The sequence below is a fragment of the Lepisosteus oculatus genome, chromosome 5 (genome assembly GCF_040954835.1).
Source record: "Lepisosteus oculatus isolate fLepOcu1 chromosome 5, fLepOcu1.hap2, whole genome shotgun sequence".
Taxonomy (NCBI): domain Eukaryota; kingdom Metazoa; phylum Chordata; class Actinopteri; order Semionotiformes; family Lepisosteidae; genus Lepisosteus; species Lepisosteus oculatus.
Genome location: NC_090700.1, coordinates 11,812,028 through 11,833,380, shown reverse-complemented (window position 1 = coordinate 11,833,380; position 21,353 = coordinate 11,812,028). Strand labels below are relative to the sequence as shown.

The 21,353-nt window shown below is 38.2% G+C and overlaps 1 protein-coding gene across 7 annotated transcripts in view; it reads left to right on the top strand.

Annotated features, from left to right (window-relative positions):
• Positions 1 to 21: 21 nt before the first annotated feature.
• The window catches only part of cep295 (centrosomal protein 295), a 29,067-nt gene continuing 7,735 nt past the window's right edge, over positions 22 to 21,353 (top strand). For 2 of the 7 annotated variants that reach the window (XM_015341621.2, XM_015341622.2), the window contains exons 1-23: positions 609 to 962; positions 1,118 to 1,225; positions 1,982 to 2,182; positions 4,002 to 4,126; positions 4,820 to 4,913; positions 5,083 to 5,196; positions 5,573 to 5,713; positions 6,018 to 6,201; positions 6,527 to 6,694; positions 7,074 to 7,295; positions 7,596 to 7,699; positions 8,028 to 8,222; positions 9,463 to 9,551; positions 9,915 to 11,022; positions 11,934 to 12,123; positions 16,751 to 16,915; positions 17,573 to 17,761; positions 18,027 to 18,148; positions 18,554 to 18,695; positions 19,500 to 19,712; positions 20,035 to 20,210; positions 20,537 to 20,630; positions 21,035 to 21,126. In XM_015341621.2, coding sequence (XP_015197107.2) covers positions 1,127 to 1,225; positions 1,982 to 2,182; positions 4,002 to 4,126; positions 4,820 to 4,913; positions 5,083 to 5,196; positions 5,573 to 5,713; positions 6,018 to 6,201; positions 6,527 to 6,694; positions 7,074 to 7,295; positions 7,596 to 7,699; positions 8,028 to 8,222; positions 9,463 to 9,551; positions 9,915 to 11,022; positions 11,934 to 12,123; positions 16,751 to 16,915; positions 17,573 to 17,761; positions 18,027 to 18,148; positions 18,554 to 18,695; positions 19,500 to 19,712; positions 20,035 to 20,210; positions 20,537 to 20,630; positions 21,035 to 21,126 — 4,227 coding nt within the window. In that variant the 5' untranslated portion in view covers positions 609 to 962; positions 1,118 to 1,126. Of the gene's footprint in view, positions 216 to 606; positions 963 to 1,117; positions 1,226 to 1,981; positions 2,183 to 4,001; positions 4,127 to 4,819; positions 4,914 to 5,082; positions 5,197 to 5,572; positions 5,714 to 6,017; positions 6,202 to 6,526; positions 6,695 to 7,073; positions 7,296 to 7,582; positions 7,700 to 8,027; positions 8,223 to 9,462; positions 9,552 to 9,914; positions 11,023 to 11,933; positions 12,124 to 16,750; positions 16,916 to 17,572; positions 17,762 to 18,026; positions 18,149 to 18,553; positions 18,696 to 19,499; positions 19,713 to 20,034; positions 20,211 to 20,536; positions 20,631 to 21,034; positions 21,127 to 21,353 lie in introns of those variants that run through there. The other 5 variants (XM_015341625.2, XM_015341620.2, XM_015341623.2 and 2 more) reach the window with 5 other exon arrangements.

Genomic DNA, 21,353 nt, shown 5'->3' with positions numbered 1-21,353 from the left:
ATCTGGGCTTTTTACCTGTGCTATTGTGTTGCAGTCGGCAAAATTAAACATTAGTTTATCCTCCAACAGATGGACGAACATATAAGATAGAAGAACTACAATACCCATAAGCGTTTGCCCTAGGACCACGTTTATGTTGTTGTTAGGCTTTGGTGCTAAACGTTACTGTTACATTAGTTGTACAACACTGTACACCTTTTGTCTTACTGTTTCTGGTGAGTTTGGTAAATGTGGTGCATTTAAATCCGGGACATCTTTCTTAATAATTGTACTTCGGATTTTTATGGTCTTGTAGGATAAAGATTCTCGTCATCTTGATAATAATAATTATTATTCATGATTATTAATAATATTGTTGTGATACCTTAATTGTTCAAATTGATTGAACGATTGTCAGATGAACTGTGGTAATTAAATTTGGTCTGCAAGGATCTATATTTAATTTCACAACAAAGGCATAAAACCAATGACACGTTGCTAGTTAGGGATATGCCTGTTGCATGTAGTCATGTGACTTTTTCATATAATTTACTAAAGCTGAGCGGAAGGTAGAAATTCTGGGACAAAGTAGTTTTAGAATATAGGTCAGATCTAGATGAACAATATTTTAACACTGCATAATTTAAACTGCCTGCAACAGAACAATGAGTGAACTCTTCCCGCGTACTTTCCCCCTTCGCTGGCTGTTTAAATACAGGATGTGACGTTTACAACTCCGACAAACTGCCGTTTAAAATACAGGAACAGGCTTTTAGGCTGCAGTGAGACCTCTTGTTTCAGAAACAATCCGAAAAATAGAATTTATCGTTAAAGCTTGATATCCGTAACGCATTAAACGTATTCCGTAATCGGACGACTGTAGTAGTTAGGAATATTTAACTCTACTAAACGCTTTATCAAAACAAGCATCTTTTGGATTAACGAGCTTTTAAACGACAACGTGTTTTTGTTGAATTTCTAAGGTAAATTTAATGCAGAATTTTACGCCGTATCCATGCGTTTTAGATGTCGGGGGTGGTGAGTTTGTGAATCAAGTGGCTTTGAGTTGAAGTGTTTTAAAACTCGGCCAAGTTTGCATTGCTCTCGTGTTTAATAATATGGCTTATTTGTTTTGCAGGCTAGAGCGATGAAAAGGAAAGTAGCGAGACTGAAGCTTAGTCCGAACGAAGAGGCTCAGCTCATAAAACAAGAACATGAAAGAAGACGAAAACTGAGATTGCAACAGGTGAGAGCAGGCTTTGAATTTCGAAGCACTTGATTCGACGCAAAAACCTCGGGTTCTCTTATCTCCAAAATGTTCAGCAACACCGACTAGACGAAAGCATAGATCTCTTGAAAGATATTGTGCCAGTATCACCGTGACTGTATCTATGTTCCCATAAATGCAAAAGAATCTGAATCGCAGAGTTGTCGGGTGAGTTTGCTGATGAATGAGCTGCGACATTAACACGAAGCGAAGTTAGGAATATTCAATACTGAGCGCTAAACCTTTCTGGGGGAAAACTATTTGTGGAGGACAGCTATCACACTTTTCCAGCTGATCACTGATTTAGAGGTGTCTTATGAAAATATCGCTGATATTCATTCACTATGCATGTATAAATATTTAACTTTCTGATTTAGGTAATAGTTGTTTTTAAGTGCAATATTTGCATGGCTTTGAAACACTGGTTTCAAACATACCCTGATGAATGTATATTGCTCCCAAGAAATTTAGCGAACCGAACTGCCTTTATCCCGTTGGCTTATTGATTCCTTATTTCTTGTGAAAAGCTCTACTCTGATGATGTTATCGGTGATCTTCAGACGCAGATGGGAATAACGCTGTATTAGACTCTTCCACACGAAATGGTTTGGCATTCTACACGGGGGAAAGTTTTAAGAGCCCCCGAAGCTGGTACAACGTCGGTGCCAATTCAGGCTTTAGAAAGGCTCGGTGAGCGCCGGGGATAACCGCACGCCCTGTTGGTGCTTGTTGCAGGTCCGAGAGCAGGAGCGGTACATCGCGCTGCAGATCAGGAGGGAGGTGCAGCAGCGCCGCGACCTCGAGCTCCAGAACCTGGCCGAGGAGCTGAGGGCCGCGTGGCTGCGGCAGCGGGCGGAGAGAGTGCGGGCGCTCGAGTCGCTCTACCAGCACAGCCTGAGGGCCGTGGGAGAAGGCCACCGGCGCGCCAAAGAAAACGTAACGCCACCCTTTGAGCCTCGACCAACGCGAGAAAATGGGGCGCTCCCTGCCGAGCTCTAAGCATGTTTCCCGTTCTTTTCGTGTCAAACCTGAGTGAAACGTTCATTTAATATACTTTCCTAGTTTTAGCTCCCGTACACCTTTTCATCTTATGTTCCTTTAATGTTATATATATATAAAATAAAACCTGCTTTGCCTTATATTAACTTAAATACACGTGGGCCCCAAAATGTAGGGAGTCGTGCTCTAATTCTGGGTTTTCGGGGGTGACTCTGGTGACCCCGGTGTTTGCGTTTTTTGTTGCGTTTGCTTCTCTTCAGTGGTTATTTGAGCCCCTCGTTGATGTGATAATTTCATTATCTGCATTGGTTTCAGGTCTTAAAAATGCTACAAATGTTAACTATACAATTTTAGAAGCGTCTTAAAATTTGAAACTGAAAGTGATGAGAAGTGCCCAATCAACTAATGTTTCTTCCCAAGATAACTATTTTTTACACAAGTAGTCAAACATCTACAATAGTATTTTATTTACATAATTACTGTATTGAAGAAAAATCGAACTTACAATTGCTTAAAGTTCTATTAACTGCTAATGTTAGTAATGAAATCGGGCTGTATTTGCTTTCATTGTCTTGCTACAGGAGCCTGATTAAGGGTTTCTTAAGTCAAGAGATCTGCTAGATTTAAAAACCTGGGGTGACCAGGATTGGGAAACTGTGCTTTAATTATGATAGAAAAGAGTGTTGTTTAGTCAATGATTAATTTGTTGTTGGCTGGTAGAGTAATGTAATGATGATGCTATCAGTAATTGTTTGGTGTGTACCATGGTAATACAAAGACTATTCACAAATCATTTATTGCCTTTTTTTTCCTCAGTTCTAGCAAACATGTCAAATACTTGTTGGTATAGAGTTTAAATCTAGAGCTTGTGCTGTATATTGTTTTCTGGTAACACTTTTTAATAAGCTTCCATTATTTGCTTTAATTACAGTTGAGGTAATTTACTATGGATGCACTTTCAATCATGGAATGCTTCAAAGACTTTCTCATTTTCTGCATGAGTTCAACATTTTATGCATTTCCAGATTTCCTTAAAATAACTTTCATTTGCAGTTCAAGCCTAAGTTAAAAGCTACTTGTCTAGTTCTAGTAACACAATTTTGACTGCAAGACTGAATATGAGACGATCACATGTGTACAGTATCAGCACTACTGTTCTCTGTTCATTGCATTGTCCTGTCAAGGGTTAATTTAGAAGTGTTTTTACTTGAGGTTGAAAAATCAAGCCTTCTATCATTTAGTTTTCACTTTGATGGGTTTCCATTTCATTTCTTTTGTTTATTCAGGGTACATTTAAACTTTTTTTTTAAAATGAACATAATCAGGTTCCAAGACCACTTAACAAAATTGCTTATTTTAATTTCTTTCTCTGCTTGTAATACAATTTCAGAGTTTGCCAGAAGTTTTACTAAGTAATGCTTTATATCAGTTAGCACAGGAGCTAGTCTTTTTAACTGATGGCCAAAGTATTGATGCATAAGAATTTAGTTTTAACTGTTCTTAGTCTGACATTCATTTTAGCTAATAGCATAGCAAAATAATTGTGCTCTAAGTAATTCAAATTAAGATGCTGTTCAGTTTTTTTTTCCTCCGGATCCAATTATTTTGAAAACAAGTAGTCTCTATAAGTACTTTAATTACAGAATTGCTGTCTTTCAAGAAAAATCCTATCCTTAAGAATTTAAGGGCATACAGGTATTTTATGTTTTGTCATTAGTGCAAGAGAGTCCAACATATGTTTGTTGTTCATTTGCAGGAACCTGATCTGGCTGCAATTGCACAGAAGATGCTGCAGAGTAACGAGAAGGCTGAAGAGAGACACAGACACGCACTGAAAGAGTTAAAAACGCAAAGGCAGAAACAAAGTGAAGAGCAGACTAGGTCAGTTCATAATTCTAATTATGACCAGCATCTTCTGTATTTCTTATTCAGTATCCTTCTTTTCCAAACTCTGGTTCAGAAAGTTAATATGACTCTTAAATCAGGTCTGTATTGGTGTGTTAAGATTGTGTAGAATGTTACCCATGTGTTAAGCAGCTTAAAAAGTAACACTATATTTAGTTTCATTCTTTGTGTGGAAGTGTTTAGATAATCCTGAACTCTTACACTAAAAAATAAGTAGGTATATTTAAAAGATGGAACATAAAAGCTTTACAAATTTGATTTTAAACTGTTTTTATTTTCACTTTAAATTAACAGCCTTTTGTTATATTGAGTTGTTTTATGGGTATTTGGTGATCTTTAATTGATTTTCCCTACTGACAGAAAAACGTGTCAGCTGATTTAAAACAATTTATGCAAATTTGGCCATTAAAAAAAACCTTAAAATATAGTTGAGTAAAATTATCCATCCTGGCATACATCATAAATCCCATCTGCAGGTTTGTTTAAATCTGAATGTGAAATGTTTGCATAGATGGCTTGCTTTGCAAAAACATTTGAATAAAGCTGTTATATTTCAGTTTTGAGCAGCAAAATCTTTTGCCATTTGTTTCTAGAATAATAGCTGGCTGTTCAATACAGTTGTGGTTTATTTGCTTCAAAAATGTGAAAACACCTTTGCTTTTTGTACAGACACTTGAAAGCTCGCAGAAAAGCTCTACTTGCAGAAAAAGAGAGGTCGGCAAAGATTGCCAGTCTCCCACCTCCTCCTCCAGACCCTTTTGAAGTAAGTTTCACTGCGGAATGCAAGGCGTGTTTGGCAAAAAAAGCTTTCTGAAATTGAGGTTACTGTGATCTTGAACTTTACAAATAATCTTCAGTCGCCTCCGCTGTTTTCAAATATTACGTGGGAGCAAGGTTTGATCGAATTCTGACCAAGTGACTTTTGTCCTCAGAACATTGACGTAAAGAAGCTTCCTTCTGTCAAGATGTATGACGTCGACGGTTTTTCTGTCACTCATTACCATCTACCCGAGACGTGTGTGGACAGAGAAGCCGTGACGGAGCAGGTGATTTGCTTTCAGCTGTGTAAATTCATACCGCTGTGTTTTAAATACCAATCCGTGTATGAAATTGAAAATTGTCAGTTAAGCCTTTCTGAAAATTCTGGGTAAAGAATTCCACACGCTGTGATAAAATCCCCAATTCAGCATATGGAATTTAAGCTTAATCCATAATTGAGGTTTACATTGGTTTTAAGAATGGTCTTAATTCACTTTGCTGTTTTGCAGGGGTTTTTTTCCATGTAAAGGCGTAAACAGCTTTATAGCTTGTGACCTATTTGTGATGTAAACCTCTAAATTGAAACTCCAGCACAATGCTTCCATATCAAAGCCCGTTTCCTTTAGAAATAGGCTGGAGTGTTAAATGAGTGCTTCCTGGCAGGCGGATGCTCGGGCCGCAGCAGCAGTCGAGGGCAGGCGCCTCGAGGAGCTGGAGAAGGAAGAGGAGCAGGAGAGGAGGGAGCAGCTGGAGAAGGCCAGACTGAGGGGCAGCCATGCCCTGCGAGTGGTCCAGCTCACCCAGGTACACTGCCCTTCTTATCTACAGGTCATCTCAAAGGTGGAGAAAGCTTTATGTTTAGGTTTTGGAAGTAATTCTCAAAACTGCTAGTTTCATATAGTAGCACAAAAATGAAAATCTGATGAGTAAGCATGTTGGATCTATTCTGGGGCTTAAGGGAAAGTGGTACACTGCCAGCCTGAATGGACTTTTAGTTCTGAACAGAGAGAACTATAGGGAACCTGGTCCGAGAATGTACCAGCCTGAATTCTGTTTAGTGGACTTGCGTGGTGGTGACAAGGCAGTGTGGTCCATTGCTGGCCCTCAGGACCGGGAGAGACTGCTGATGGAGCTTGAGCAGATGCAGCAGGCAGATCTGGCCAGGCGCAGGCAGGTTGTGGCACAGATGCCTCCCCAACTCTTTGAACCTGCACACAAGCAACAAGAACTGAAAGAAGAAAAGCAGAGGGATCTTGAGTTTGCCTTTGAAGACATGTATTCCGGAGAGAGAAGTAAGTTGGTGGCTTGTTTTTTGCCATATTATACTGTGATCTTTGTATACGTGTGTATTGCCTTATCGTTCTTGGATGAATTTGTACCTGCTATTGCTTTCCACCACAAGCCAAAGCAGTGAAATTACATCAGTTTTTTAAATTGTACCTTCCACTGTTGTATATTAATATAACCTAAAGGTAATTGCTGCTCTTTGATTGCCTTAGAAGACAGAAATGTGAGCTTTATGATTTCAGCTCATGTAATTACCTCAATCCATTTTTTTAAATATCTTTTAGGCTAATGCTTTGTTTGTGAGGCTTAACCATGCAATTGCTCTTACAGGAGTAAAGGGTGACTTGGTTCTTCGCTTAGTCCCGGAACCACTTCCTGTGCCATCCACAGGAAGTCGTGATGGTGAATTGGACGTAACCCTGGAGTCTGTGGTAACATCTAATGGCGAAGAGCACTCGGAAGAGAGCCAATCGGTTCGCTTGCCAAGAAGAACAGAAGGTAGAGAATATCACATGAAATTCTGCAAAGAAAGGTTAAGACTTGCTTAGAGAACTCCGATATTCCGTGGTGCAAAATGCTATTTAGTTTATTCAAATCTTATTTTAGATTGAGCTGGAAGTTAAACATATCACTAAAGCAGTAAATTGTCACTTCTACACCAATTCAAACCCTTGTACGAGAGTCTTATATTTAGATGTACCATCAACCAATGCACAACTCTGCATTGATTATGTACTTATTTGCAAGACCACTTCTAATAATAAATCCCCTTTACTTGTTGTGCAGTCATTCCTGAAAAATGTCTAAATGTTTTATGCTTAAAAAAGGCACTAGCTGTGAGACGTTTGTTTTCTAATCCCAACAATTCAAATTTTAGATCAGGCCCAGGCCTCAAAACAAGCATTAAAGCGACTACTGAGCAAGGTCCGGACCCAGAGAGACCAGTGGAGCTCCCGTAGTGAGGCTGAGACGGCTCCCGAAACCATGACTATCGAATCGGGCTCCCTGGACAGTGAAGAGAGAGACGAGGAAATATCCACTTGTCCCAGAGATGGACCCCCTCGTGCAAAACCTCCTGCATTGGCTTCCCAGCCTGAAGGTGAATCTTATTTGAGATGTAGAAAACAAAGAAAATCTAAGGCTTTAAAACTGTATGTAAGTTCAGAGTTTGAGTTTTCAGATTTCCTTTGTTACACTGGGAATTCATTTTTTCTAGAGCTGGAAAAGGTTTAATTTTCAGGGTTACCACAAATTGGAGGACTGCTGAGTTTTATGCAGCAGTTTGCTTTCGATTCATGTTTTAGGCATGAATCAAGGGAGATTCCTTAGGCTTTAATACTAAACAATGTGCTGAGTTTTAAATTAATTTTATACTAGTGCTCTCAGGTATGTTTTTCAGGTCCTGAAACATCAGAGGAGTCAATTATTGCTGGGAGTACGACCCTGCTGCATCCTAGAGAACAAGCCAATAAATTACGTTCAGCTTCTGAGAAGAAAAAACAGGTTTTCTGTACTTTTTAAAAAAAAATTGAACTATCTTTATTTTTAATCTAAAATGTATGAAATGAAAAACCTCTTAGCCTGAGTAGGTTTTAAAAATGCAGAATTTGATCGTTCCAAGTGGTAATTGCTTAGTCTGATTACATTAAATGTATGTCTGCAAGGTAATTTGTGTAGCTATGCATTTATTTGCTGTGAGTATTTGATTGATGGGTATGGAAAAATTAAAAAATATATATTAATTCCATCTATCCCCTGTAGTAGCAGTAGTAGTATTCCTTCTGCATTGTTGCTTTACTCCTGTTACTTTGTTTTGCATGTGCCGCTGTAGGAGGAAGAGTTGGAAGTGCAAAAGCAAGAACAAGTTGCACTGCTACAGCACCTAGAGGAGCAGAAAAGGATTTTGGAAGCTCATTTACAGCAGGCTCTGGCAGACAGGGAGCGGCTACAGGCTGCGATCATGGAGAATCCCGAGGGAAATGAACAGCCTCAATCCCAGAAAGAAGAACCATCTGCTGCCACTGAGGTATTTTGAGTTTTATTGACCCAGTAGTATATTTGTTTTGATTTTATTACATTTTGCAATTTTACTGGTGCAGTGGAGCACATCAGGTGTGCTTGACAGTACATTGAAATTGTTATAATTTAAAACTTGTTTTGCAGTGAAGCAAATAAGATGGTTATGACCTGGTATTTGCTTTTATTTAATTGTACATGTTTTTTACACTGAGCATAAAACAATGGATTGCTCTTTATGCATGCATATAAAATATAATTTTGGAGAGTGATTTTGGCATCCTTAATTGTTCAGTGATGACTTCAATACAAAAAAATTGACTGTTGCGTAAGCCCTAAATAACCTCATTAGTGTCTGCTGATTGGTTATACCTGATGAAATAATTTAACCTGAAAATCAGCCCAAAATTGCCTGTTTATAAAGAGAACAGTGACTTGCCTCCAACAAACTGATGACACCCTCTTTAGTAATCAGTTTTTTGTAGACCACCTTGATGGATATTGATAAATGGGATAGAGACTTGCAGTAAGAATTGTGTACAGCATACGGATTAATGGAGAGGTTCAAGAATGATGGTCTAGACAGGGAGTGTCTAGTTGCTACCGGTTGTACTGCAATGCAGTTGGTTTTCCCATCATTGAAGTCCTGGAACCTCTCTTGCCGCTCTTCCTGTGCGATCATCCTGATCTGAGCTCAGCACACATTCTCATACTCCTTGTATAAGCAGTGTGATTTCATGTGAGATGAGAATGTGACAATTATGCTGTCAATACCTTACTCGCCATACTTGAGCCTCCGCTTGGATGGTGTGTGGCAACTGGGGCTCAGAGACCAGTGCACAATCACTTGCTTGTTTAGGCTGTAAGAGAGGGGACACAATCCCAAATGTCATCTGTACAGTTTCCATTAATTCCATTGGTGGTCAGCTGCAATCCTAGTTTGTGACTTTGAATACATACATTGCAGTCAACCCTGGTGATTATTGAACAGTTGTGACATTAAAGATGGTGCACCTGCTGCTTTCCCGATAACTCTGAATTTGATGCAGTTGTAGAATTCTCCTTTGATGCTCGGTATAGTGCGTGCAAAATCTTGTTTAGGATGACATGCATTAGTACTGCTGAACAGCTATCAAAACTACTGCAAGTAGTTTTAATGGTTATGTTAACTACTACCAATACTTAACCTTCCGTTTTAGCTCAAACATGCTCTTAATGTAGTTGTATCAAATTTAATGCCACTTTTGTAGAAAAACAACGTCCTACTTTCTTCATCTTCAGAGGATGAACATGTAAAGAAGATTCGACAATATCAACAGCGCCTTCTGGAACAAAATCGGTTAGTTTTAAACTGTCGGATGGTGAACCATTTACATTTTTAGTTGTTTAAATAGGTATATTGAATTGTATGTACCATAGCAAGACATGGAAAACGAATCTAATGGAAACCTATAAATCTCTTGTAACGATTGAGTAAAATTGACCTTTCAGCATTCCTTGATAGTTGACTTATTATAAAACACTATTATCCTAATCTATTAATATAAGTGACTTAGTGACAAGTTCTAATAAACAATTTCAATTATTTCATTAGGGTTTGCTAGTTGTCTAAGTGGTTTATACTGTGCTACAGTTGTTTTCAGCCTGATTTGTCAATTTAGAATTGTATATCTACAAACTGAGTGTCCTGTGCGATTTTCAGGCTTCATAAACAGTCGGTGGAAGAAGCAAGACGGTGCCTTCAGGATTATCAGTTGATGTTGAAGAAAAGATATCCGTCTTTTTCCACAACAGTGGTGAATCCATCTACTGATGTATCGGCACCTCAGCAACCTATTAGTTTCCAGCAGGGTGGACTTCACAATGGCCTCTTGGACTCGGGCTTACCATTACCTGAAGCGACAGTAGATCAGTATTTGGAACCAAAGCAGCCCACTCAATTGACGTTTATTGTAAATCCTAAAACAAACGGCAATTTGCCCCCTGGCTCTTTTCCATTAGGGACTCATAATGGCAGCTTACTCGCGCAGTCTCAATCCAACAGCTCAAAATGGTGTCATTATGAAACATCTGACACTGACAATAGGTTACAAACTTGCATTCCATCTACATTTCCAATTACTTCTGTCTTGGGTAGTGATCCCTCTGGAGCTCATGCACCAGCCCAGAACTCTGATGGAGACTCGCAAATTCGGCTGCCAGCACAACACTCGGGGAGGGAATTTTATCAAGACTTGCTGAATGCAAAGACGCACCCAGTGCATGAAACCTTTCAAGGAACCTTTGAAATGCAGAGGTCAGAAGTAGATGTGGGACAGCTTTTAAAAGTTGACAAGAACTTTCATGGTATTGCTCTGCAAAAGGGTCAGCTGTCTTCATTCGTGCCTCTGGAAACATCCAACCCTGAGACCCAAAGACATCCTTTACAAGGTGAAGCTCATATATCGGACAAAGGTTCAAATGTTTCACAGATCGTGCAGGTGCCCGTCCTTCATCAGGAACGGGATTTATTAAAACCATCAGACCGCTGTAAAGATATAACAGTTGCTATTTCAGATGTTAGCACTTCATCTCTTGTGGCCGCGACGCCTGTCCAGAGCCAGGGCAGGCTCCTGGTATCGTCTACGGAGATCTTGGCCCAGAAGCACCAGCTCCTGGAAACTCGGGAGAAGCTGGCAAGGCAGAGAGGAGAAGCTCTCCTCCAGCAGCAGAGAGTTCAAGAAGAATTGCTGATGCAAAAGCAGAACAAGCTGAAGGAACAGATGAGCAGACAGCCAACATCCTTGGAAGGATTCCACACTTACAAGCTGGTAAACAACCTGTTTCTGTTCTAATACTTTCTAGGTAGTTCCGTATTTGACAAGATTAATATAGTAGGCTTGTTTTCATGCTCTGCCCAAGGTTCTGTTTGTATAGTTATAGTTTGCTCTGGTTAACTTGAGTTCTCCAAACTATATTTCACAGACAAAATCAAATAGATTTTGTCCATTTGATTATTTTTTTTCATTCGTTTCAAAAACCGTCCCAATGCCAATTTTAGCATATTACAAGGTGCACGTTACCTTTTCATATTCAAGTAATCCTTTCTTCATTGGACCCAGATGGGCACTGAAATCCCCTGTCCCTAATGGTAGCTACTCAGTCCTCATTTCCAAATAAATTCTACACACACTCTGGTACTTGATTCAACACTACTGTACCCATTCATACATAAAGGATTGTAAGTAAGTGCAAGCCATGGTTAATATCTAATTAGTAATGATTTTCTTTTGAGTTTGTGCATGAATTATTCTTAGATTTTAATTCCATGTTGATGTGGAATTCATTATTTTTTTTTAACTTCAGAATAGCCCTTAGCATTCTCAAGCTTTTATTGGTTATTGAATGCATCTGTCTCCATATCAGGACAATTATTTTGCTCTTTATGTGCAAGCTGTGTGGGACAACAGAGAAATGTGATAGGGGCACTTTGGGCTTTTATCACTGGAGGACTTTACTTCCTGCATGTGGTAATTCTCTACCTGATTGCTTGGACTGACTTTGTAGTCCACCCTTAGTTCTTGAGAATTCTGAATTATGCACTATTTTCAAATAAGGTTAGAAAATGATTTGTAGTAACTCAATAATAAATATTGAGCAATGGAGATAATTACAAATATCTATGTATGATCTGAAAATACTGGCGTGCACTAAACCTTTATTAACCTCTGTCTTGTTTCAGTCTGCACAGCCCAGGCAGGAGACATCTGTCTCAAAGATCAATAAAGCAGAACAGTTCCATCTAATGTCTTCAGTGCCGGAATCTGATAGTGCTCCTGTGCAGTCTCAGAGTGTGGAACTGAAGTTTAATTTGTCTTCACAAGCAAATCCCAATACATTTTCTCTCAACCATCAGACATTTGTGCCAAGTGGTAGGTTAACGAATACCTCTCCCTTTTAACTTTCCGTTTACAGTCTGCTCCATCTTTCAAGTTCATCTGAAAATCAGAAAGCCATAGTGCTGTTTCCATATAAGTACATGGCAGAAATAATGTAGTAGTGCTCTTCCAGTAATTACAATCAAGATCTAACTGCATGTGTGCTTCGACTACCTGTAGTGCCACATTTTATTCCACACCTATCATCTTTATAATGGCTGAATCGTCTTTATAATAATAGATGTCCGATCTCTAAACATACTGTTCTATTGTTTGAAACATTTTAAATCGCCACTCAACTTACTTGTGGGGAGGGTGTTCAGAAGGTGAAGGTTTCACATGTCATTGTCAAAATTTAGGCAATTTTATTCTCAGCATTTTATTATATTTCACTTTACACGTATCATTGTTACTTTCGCTTTCAAATATCCCTATAATTGGACTTCCGAGTGGCTCACCAGATAAGTATGCTTGCCCTAACATGGGTTGAGCTTACTTATCTAGGTGTTGTGAGTTTGAGTCTGTGTCATGGCATTAACCGACTGTAACCCACATAGGGTAGGTTGGGATGTTGGCCAGAGCTCCTTTGGATCCCTCAGCAATGTGACATTCCAAGCACTCGCAAGCTTGTGGTGCTGTCGGGGACACTCCTCTCCCCCTATAATTGCTGAACCTCCTGGGTGCCAATTATATTTTTGTATTTCGGGGTTAGAAAGAATAGGCATTGATGAGTGCATTTCAAACCACCATAAAATTAAACTGTGCAGTAATCTGTAAAACCTCTAATTTACATCACAATATAGACATCATTTCCAGGTATGCACAGCACCAAATTCTGAGATTTGGAACAAGACCACAAAATATCTGGTGATGTGAAGCAGCATTATTGCATAGTAAACAAATAGACTTGTGAATACATTTTTTTAAGCTAATAGAAATATTGCTCTTTGACTTCAAAGCACTGTTTTGCAGACAAATACAACTTAACTCTCCATCCATGCAGATCATGTTAGAACTGCTTGTTTGCTCCTACATTGCATCAGTCATTACAGTGACTAGTGAGCATGAAGGGCAGCTTCATATCGGATTTCACGCAAACTCTCGCCTATGGCGAGACCAGCAGTTGGCAAATATGGTGTCCACACAGAACTTTTTTGTGCTTAATTCAAATTTTGTAATTTATTTTTCCATACTGTGAATGCATCTTGTTACTGAGATTTGCTTACCATAAAAAGGGGACTGCAGTTCCCCTTTTAAAAGATGGGTCGCTGGAAGTGGAGAGGTTCAGAGGAGCCTGCCTGCACTTGTGTGGAGAGAGGTGAAATACACCGTTTATGATTCTTGCCTGGGTGGGTTGGCTATTCTAATTTTATAAATAGAGTAAGGGTATGAGAATCCACAGATTTCACAGGTAAATGAAATAGTTATAAAAGCAGACTTCATTAGCTTTACTGCTATGGGGGTTGCATGCTAATTTTGTTATAGTACTGCAGCAGAAAGAAGAATTAGGGGCTAAAAATGTTACATTGTTTGCTTTCTAGCTCACCCTGGAGCTCTAAAAGTGCCTAGGTATTGTAAAAGGCAATACAGTATATAAAGTGACATGCACCTCAGATATTTGTCTGTGAATTTATGTAATAAGTGTTTCTGAGATTTAAACACTGCTGCAGTTCTTAGTCTGTGGCATGCCTTTTTCAGTTACCATGGTTACTAGTTGCCCTTAGCATCCTACAAAGCAGGTTGGTGTACCCATCTGGCTGCAGGAAAGTCTGAGAAAGTGGTGTTGACAGGTTTTGATTCTTAATAAGCCTGGAATCAACACTTCGTTGACAAATGTTCTGAAACCAGTCTACTGCTGATTTATACTTGGGCTCGAGACTGCTTTACGCAATATCCTTGAGGTTAACCCTTCTGCTTCTCTATAATGATGTTCTGCCTATAGGCAGGCTGACAATTACTAGGATGTGCTTAACATGGCTAGGATTATTGGAACAGTAAATCTGTTGTAAGAGATCATATTGCAGCTAAACCCCTGACTTGTGCCATCTTTTTAAGCCAACTCGTTAAATTAACAACTCCTGGACATAAAATTCCTCTTTTTTTTTTGTAATTAGATTTTTCATAGTTGTTGGGTTTTCAGTCTGTCATAGCTTTTGAATCAATAAACCTCTAAGTCTGATAACTGTAGGTTAAAATGTGTTCACTTTTGACACAAATATAATTTAGAAGTGACTGTAGCATAGAGGGAGTATCTGTAATAGTAGCTGCAGAAAAGTGTCCCTTGAGGGTATTTGTGCATCTCTTATGTGAATGGAAAGAAACTGACCTATCAAAATAATAGCACAATAAATTACCTGAGCCACTTAAACATGTACATTGCCCACATACTGTGGGAGTCTTTGCATTTAGTAAAAATGTTGCATTTGTCAGATTTTGAAAATTGTCTAAATGGGTGATGTTATATCTTGACTAATGTTGAATTTATCAAAATCAAATCTGTCCATTTTTAAATGTACATCTCTATGCAGTAGTTTTTATTAACAAATTAAAGGCATTTTATAAAAAATGTTCATTTGAACGTCTAAAGGGCAGGCACCACAGTGGTTATGATGCTAGTGCTGCAGTCTTACAGGTTTTGGATCAGGGGCTTGTTTTCCTCTGATTTCTCAAAGATGGGTATGGCAGGGCTATTTAAGGTTTCTAATGTGTGCTTGCATGTGCATATCTGACTTGTAATATACTGGTATGTTGTTTGGCTTGTGCCCTATAGTATGCTTCTGGGTTCCTGCTTTTCCTACTAAGTATCAGCAGATTTCCAGAACAGTAGACATCTAAATACACAATTACGTAATAGTTTGGGCACTCGCATAATAACTTGTATTGGCGCAGTCTCTATCCAGTTTGGATTCCTCAGTAGTGGAACTGCATTAAGGCAGGTTTGGGGCTGCTGTGTTGCCAGGTTTGAGTCGAGGTATTTTAAAGTTTGTACCTGTAATCCATCGTGGTTTTCCTTTGGTAACTCTTGGGGGGGCTTTATATTTATTATCTATTATCTCAGTATCTAATTGGTAGCTTGTCTTTCTGCTGTGCTGTCTCGCTTAACCGATCCTGTGTTAATCGCCCACTTTAAACTACAAAAGCTGTGTTCAAAGTAACATGAAAAATGGAAGCAGACTGATATCTGGTATAGTTTTACAAGACGGTTCTATGACAGTCTTGGTGTTTAAGCTTGTTTTATTTGAATTTAAGCATGTTAAACATTTAATTTGTAACTTTTCATAATGGAATATGTCCTGTTGTGTTTGGAGGGTATTGGCAAACAGTTATTCTGACACTCATCCTCCATTCTAGTAAGCTGATTTTCTGTAGACTGGTGCAGTGTTACTTGCTTATAAAGATATTATGGGAGGAGTCATTAAGTTTCAGGTCTTTTAAAATGTGTTCAATGAAGTGTAGTGGCAGCATCACAGTATTGTCTAGTAAAATGAAGATCAGTGATAAATGGTTTTTGGATAACTACTTAGGTGAAAAGTTGCCTACTTCAGATCAAATAGAAAAAAAACAGCTTTTTGATATTTGATTGGTTTGATCCAGGAAGGCAGCAGAATCAGATTTAACAAATGTAAGGTTTTTTTGGGTAGATCAGCCTGCCGAGTGGTTGCTATTTAATAATACTGGTTTGATAATGTGTGCAATAGCTAAATAATATGCAGGTGTATTTCCTGTATACAGATATCGGTGTTGAGAGTGAAACCACAAAGATCAATTATTCATGAAAATTCTGATTTCTACATTTAAAAGAGTCTCATTTAAAAGCTTTAACAAGGTCATTAAATAGACCATCCCAATTGCAAGTTATCTAGTTTTATGCATAGTTCATCTGTATTAAAGATGTTAAATTTACCATGTAGTTTAGTGAAATGTGCTTCAGCTATCTAAAATTTCAGCAAGTCTGCAATAGTTTCTTACCAGTTGACTTAATTTATCTTGCTATGATAATTGTCTTACTGAAAGGCAGCGTTTGCACTTTTTCCCGTAATTGTCTCTGTTTCTAATGCAAGTCTTGTGCCCTTAATGAGATTATTCTCATTTCTACTTCATTTAGAAAGAGAATGGTTTCACTTGGATTTTGGCTTCTATAATGAGTTCAGTCAGTTGTGCTTTTTTTATTGCTATTCAGCACATGAGTTTATTATACAAGACAAATGTTAATTTTGGAGATCAGCATGGGTTGTTTTTAAATTAGTCATGGTGAGATGTGGTACACATTGAATTTCTAATTTGTGCATTTGATTGTTGCTGTATAATGGAAATAAATGGAAGCATGTACCTGAAATGTACTTATCCAACTCTATAATGCTTATATTCTGACTGAGGTTTCATTCATCCCTTCAACAGCGTATATATTTTTTTCCCAATGTAATCATTATACTTACTTTAATTCCAACAAACAAGGTATAAGGTCCAATATAGGTTAACATTTTATTCCTACTGTTTTGTGAATTCAATCTATTTTTCAATTACGTAATTCTTGGTAACTAAGCTGTTGTGCTACATGGCATACAGCCATGTAGTTGTTTAGTACAGCTTGTTAAGTACCTCTTGTTGCTTTTTTTTACAGGTTCCTCATTTCAAAATGAGTACCAAAGCCGAAACAGCCAACTAAACAGACCACAGAAACCACCTCTGGCCAAACCTAAACTGGGAATTTTGGAAATGATTGAACAGCATGAGCTTAGTGCAATTCAGGAGGTCGAGACTCCAATAAGCGACAGCCTTCCCATAGGTGATGCAGTTTTGGAATACTAATTTCATATCCAGCGTATGAACATGAATGGCATTATAGAACTTCTGTATACCACCCCACAGTAGAAACTGCAAGAAAAATAGATAACTGGTTGATAAACTTTTATGATTGTCACTTTGAAATTTTCAAGCATGACAGATTCTTTGAATTGAACTGGGAATAGCAAGACCCACTTTATTGGAACAAATGCAGTCACTATAGTATTTAGAAAGGCACTTCAAACAAATTCATAGAAAGTCTGTCCCATCCACAATAATGCCACACTTGCCAGTTATGAGCATAGTCAAGTGCTTGGTATGCTTCTGGCTGGGATGTTCCATCGTGTTGTCAGAAACCACTTAATTGTCACAAAGTCATTATTGATCTTCTGAAACATCGCCACAATGGGCATGCCCAGGACATCCATGTGTAATGATGGTAGTGTGTGTCGGAGTTGCACACCTCTGAGATCTATGATAACCTGTATAAAGTGTAGATGCCTTGTAGTGATTGATGCTGATAGTGTCCACACAAGATGCTCGCATTCATTTATACCATGTAAAGTTATAGATGCTAAGACCTAGAATGTAAAGACTTATGTTAGAGTTGTATAAACTGTTTTAGGAATGCTTTGTTCAATGTTTATTTTCTTACCAGAAGAGGACGTGGGAGAAGATTCTAGTGTCACTGGATGCCCAGTGGAGGTGGTCTCTTTCCAAACTGAGTACTCTGGTTCGTCTCAGAGTAGCACCAGGCAGCTTTCCAGTGCTGCTGAATCAGGCTGTTCCAGTAAGCTGTCCTGGAGAGAGAGACTGCTGCTGGAGGCAAGTTCTTCCTCACAGCCTGGTAAGAAAACCTTGCTTTTCAGAATGCAGTACTGTGTCACTCAAAAGGTAGTGAGGCATCCCTTGTATGCAAGGATATGAATGCCAATTTCTACCAGTTTGTGAAAAGAGGAAAAAAAAACATTAAATGAACCAACAATTTTGTCCTTTCTTCTGTGGGGGATTAATATTGTTTTTATTCCGATTAAAGTATTTAAGGCAAAGTTTTAGATGTGTTTATTCTTTCCTTCCATTACAGAAATTGTTAGCTTAAATTTCTTTTGCAGCTGTTCCTGCTTTTTCATCACCTGCTGCACAAATGGAATTGCCTAACTATTCATCCGATATTGGAAGAGGTGTACTGAGTTATCCTGGTCCAGTTATTCCAAGGTTTAAACCAAGAAGTGAGGTAAGCCATAAACATTCTGACTGCATTTATGAAACTCCTTCCTCTGAGATCTACTTTAAATTGTGGATCAATGATGAAAGTTAGCCAAATCTGAACACTTGTAGATTTTTCTCTACAAGAATCATGATTGTCAGAGAAGCAATCTTTTTTTGTGTCTGTCTGGTGTGTTTGCCTTTGTGTGTGTGAGTGTATGAGAGAGTGGATGTGTGAATGATTGACTGCGTCTTTTTTTGAGCTATGATGTAAATAAATTTGTCTGAAGTACAAAAAAATTGTATTTCATGAAGATCTCTACACTTGAACTGAGCTCAGTATTTTGTTTAATTTGAAATCACTACCTTTTTTTCATTGTAAAATCTCTCCAAGCAACATTTTTCGTTTGATTTTATAATTTTGTCACTGCAGATCATGGTTCCTCCTTCGTCGGTGGATCTATTTTCCATGCCATCAGACCAAAAACCGTTAGACACGGATTGTTTGTCTTCCACTACAATTTCAACGGGAAGCTTTTCAACCAGTGAAGCAGACCTAAACTTTACAGGAACTGGTTAGTTGAGTCAGTTTTTAAAATTCATTGAAGTCATCTTACTGTGGACTTAGTTTGCTAGTCATATTAAGGGGTTATTACTAAGAACATTAATCTTTGTTTTAGGGAAGAATAATTAAGTATACAGTTTTGATCAGTCATACTAAGTGAAGACTTCAGCCTTTTTCCTCTTGCATATCATGTACAGATCTTCTGCAATAACTCCACTGCAATTGCTTCATGGTACTTGGGATATTGAATTTGCTCAACATGAGTAAGCATGGGTAAAACAATTGTAGCCATAGAAAGAAAAAATGTATGTTCTGCATACAGTTGAAAATATGAGCATTGTCTGATCTATTTTTATGGGGAAATTTCCCCCCTTTAATAGGCAATAAACATTGCATCTAATAGATCCTGCTTTAGCAAAATGTATTTAATCCTTGTTTATATTCAGTAATGTGGCTGAGATGAACTGTGTAACAGTCTCAATTCTGTGAAAAAAACAGTTAGGATAGTCTCATCCAACGGCTACTGAAAATATATCCATGCTTGCACATTTGTCTGTAGACTGAAATGCAGGTTAAATGGGCTCTGGGATTAATGATCCATATCGCCTGTAAACTGTTCTTTGGGGACTGATGTGCCAAAACAGGCGCGCTGCACAACTCAACTGCTGACTGTTTTGTAATTGGCAGATTTTAAATGATTTTAACTGGTTAATGGAAACAGCCAAAGGTAGTGTAACAAGGGATGTTGTGTGACAATATACAGTAGTACTCCATATTCATGTGTTTGTCACTCCTTGTGCTTTATCTCTTACAGATGCTTTCACGCAACCAACAGATTATACAAGAGCTAAATTCTCTGAAGGCTCTCCAAATACATTGCTTGCCTCTTCTAAACCTAACACCAGTGAAGTCCTAAAACATTTATCACCCTCTTCAGAGTCTATTAATGGCAACAGCATTCAACGCATAATCGACAAATACACTAAAGAACTGAATCACTCTTTGGATGCTGTTGGGAATTTTTATGGTATGTTTTATTTGTGATATGCGAGAGCTCTAAAGAGTAAGGTAATGAAAAGAGATTATTAAATATTAGGTATTCTGCATTCAACATTTTTTGAAAAATCAATATGTACATTTTTCTTTATAACCAGTATTATGGATCACTGAAAGATGCACCTTTCAATACTTTTGGTATTGATTAAGGTTTCTAATTCTTTTTTAGAAAAGAATTAATTTAACAGTTGGTATGGAGGTTCACTGAAAACGCAGGATGCATAGAGATTCTTCTGGGTTCCACTTGGATGATGTCATGACAGTAACGCATTAATCCTGACGTCTATTTTTAGCACCTTCAGCTGGGATGGATATAACAGAACTGGGGGAATCTAATTGTCATACATCCCTGCAGTTAACAAAGCATGATAACCATCCTTTCCAACCTCTGAGTGCAAGAACGGAACTTGAAGTTTCATGTTTGTCTACAGAAATATCTGTGGCACAGAAAACAAAGGATAACTTTGAGGTACACACTTGTTTCCTGTAGTACTGGGACGTGAAGCATGTGGGAGTCCTTTTGTAAGAAATAACTGCAAGCAGAAAATTGACAAATTTGTGGTTTGCTGATGACAAATGGGGGTATATTTTGTCACTAACCCATATCCTCATTTAAAATCTGAAGAGGTATTGCTGATAATGTACATTGACCCGTGATAAGGTGTTATGTAGTGATAGCATGTAATTTTTGCTTTGCAAAAACTGTTCTGTTGTCCAAGATTTGAGAAATAGTTCTGATGAAATTTAAGAGGAAGAGAGTTGATCAGTGTTTGTTTTCTATTCTGTTTAATCCAGGATGTAGATAATTATGATCAAAGCAGTAGAGACAGTGCTGATTTTGGAAAGGACCTCTCTAAACCAAGCACTAGCGTTACAGAAAAAGCTCCTGGTAAGTGTGTGTGTGTATATATAGCTGCATTTAAGAGTTTGTCGGCTCTTAATGTTTTCCATTTACATTTAGTATCCTTTCCACATTCTGATGGACAACTCGAATAGCCTAGCTTACATTTTGGGTTGTTTCCAAGTCATGGAAAAGACTTAAAACAGGCAGAATTCATATTATAGAATTAAAGCTCACGTATGGATGCCTACACTATGCCAATTTTTTCTGAAAGTACTTTCAGTTTTCCCAAAGACAAGTTGGTTAAGATAATTGCCGTCTCTAAATTGTGTGTTTTTGTTCCCAGTGAATGGTATGGATCAGGTATAGCCCTGCCTTGCTGAAGACTGAGTGTATTAACTTCAGATTCTCTTCAAAAAATATAATTGTATGTACCCTTTTTTCTGTGAAAGGTCTTTTTCTTCCTCTGGAGCCCAAACTTTACTATGACACATCTTCCTCATCACAGCAATCGGAAAGAGTGATAGAGATACAGCGCACTAAGGTACATGTACTTTTAATTGATCATCTCCCGAGGTGAACTTTACTACAAAAATATTCCAGTGATGTGCATTTTAGAAACTGGTTTTAATAAAGTTCCCTGTTTGATCCATAAACCACTCCTCCCTTTCATGATGTAGGAAGTTCTCTGTAAAATTCCCTTGCTGGTTTTCTCTTTTTAGCATTTTTAGGATTAACTTACACTTTGGGGAAAACTCTGATCACATTGTT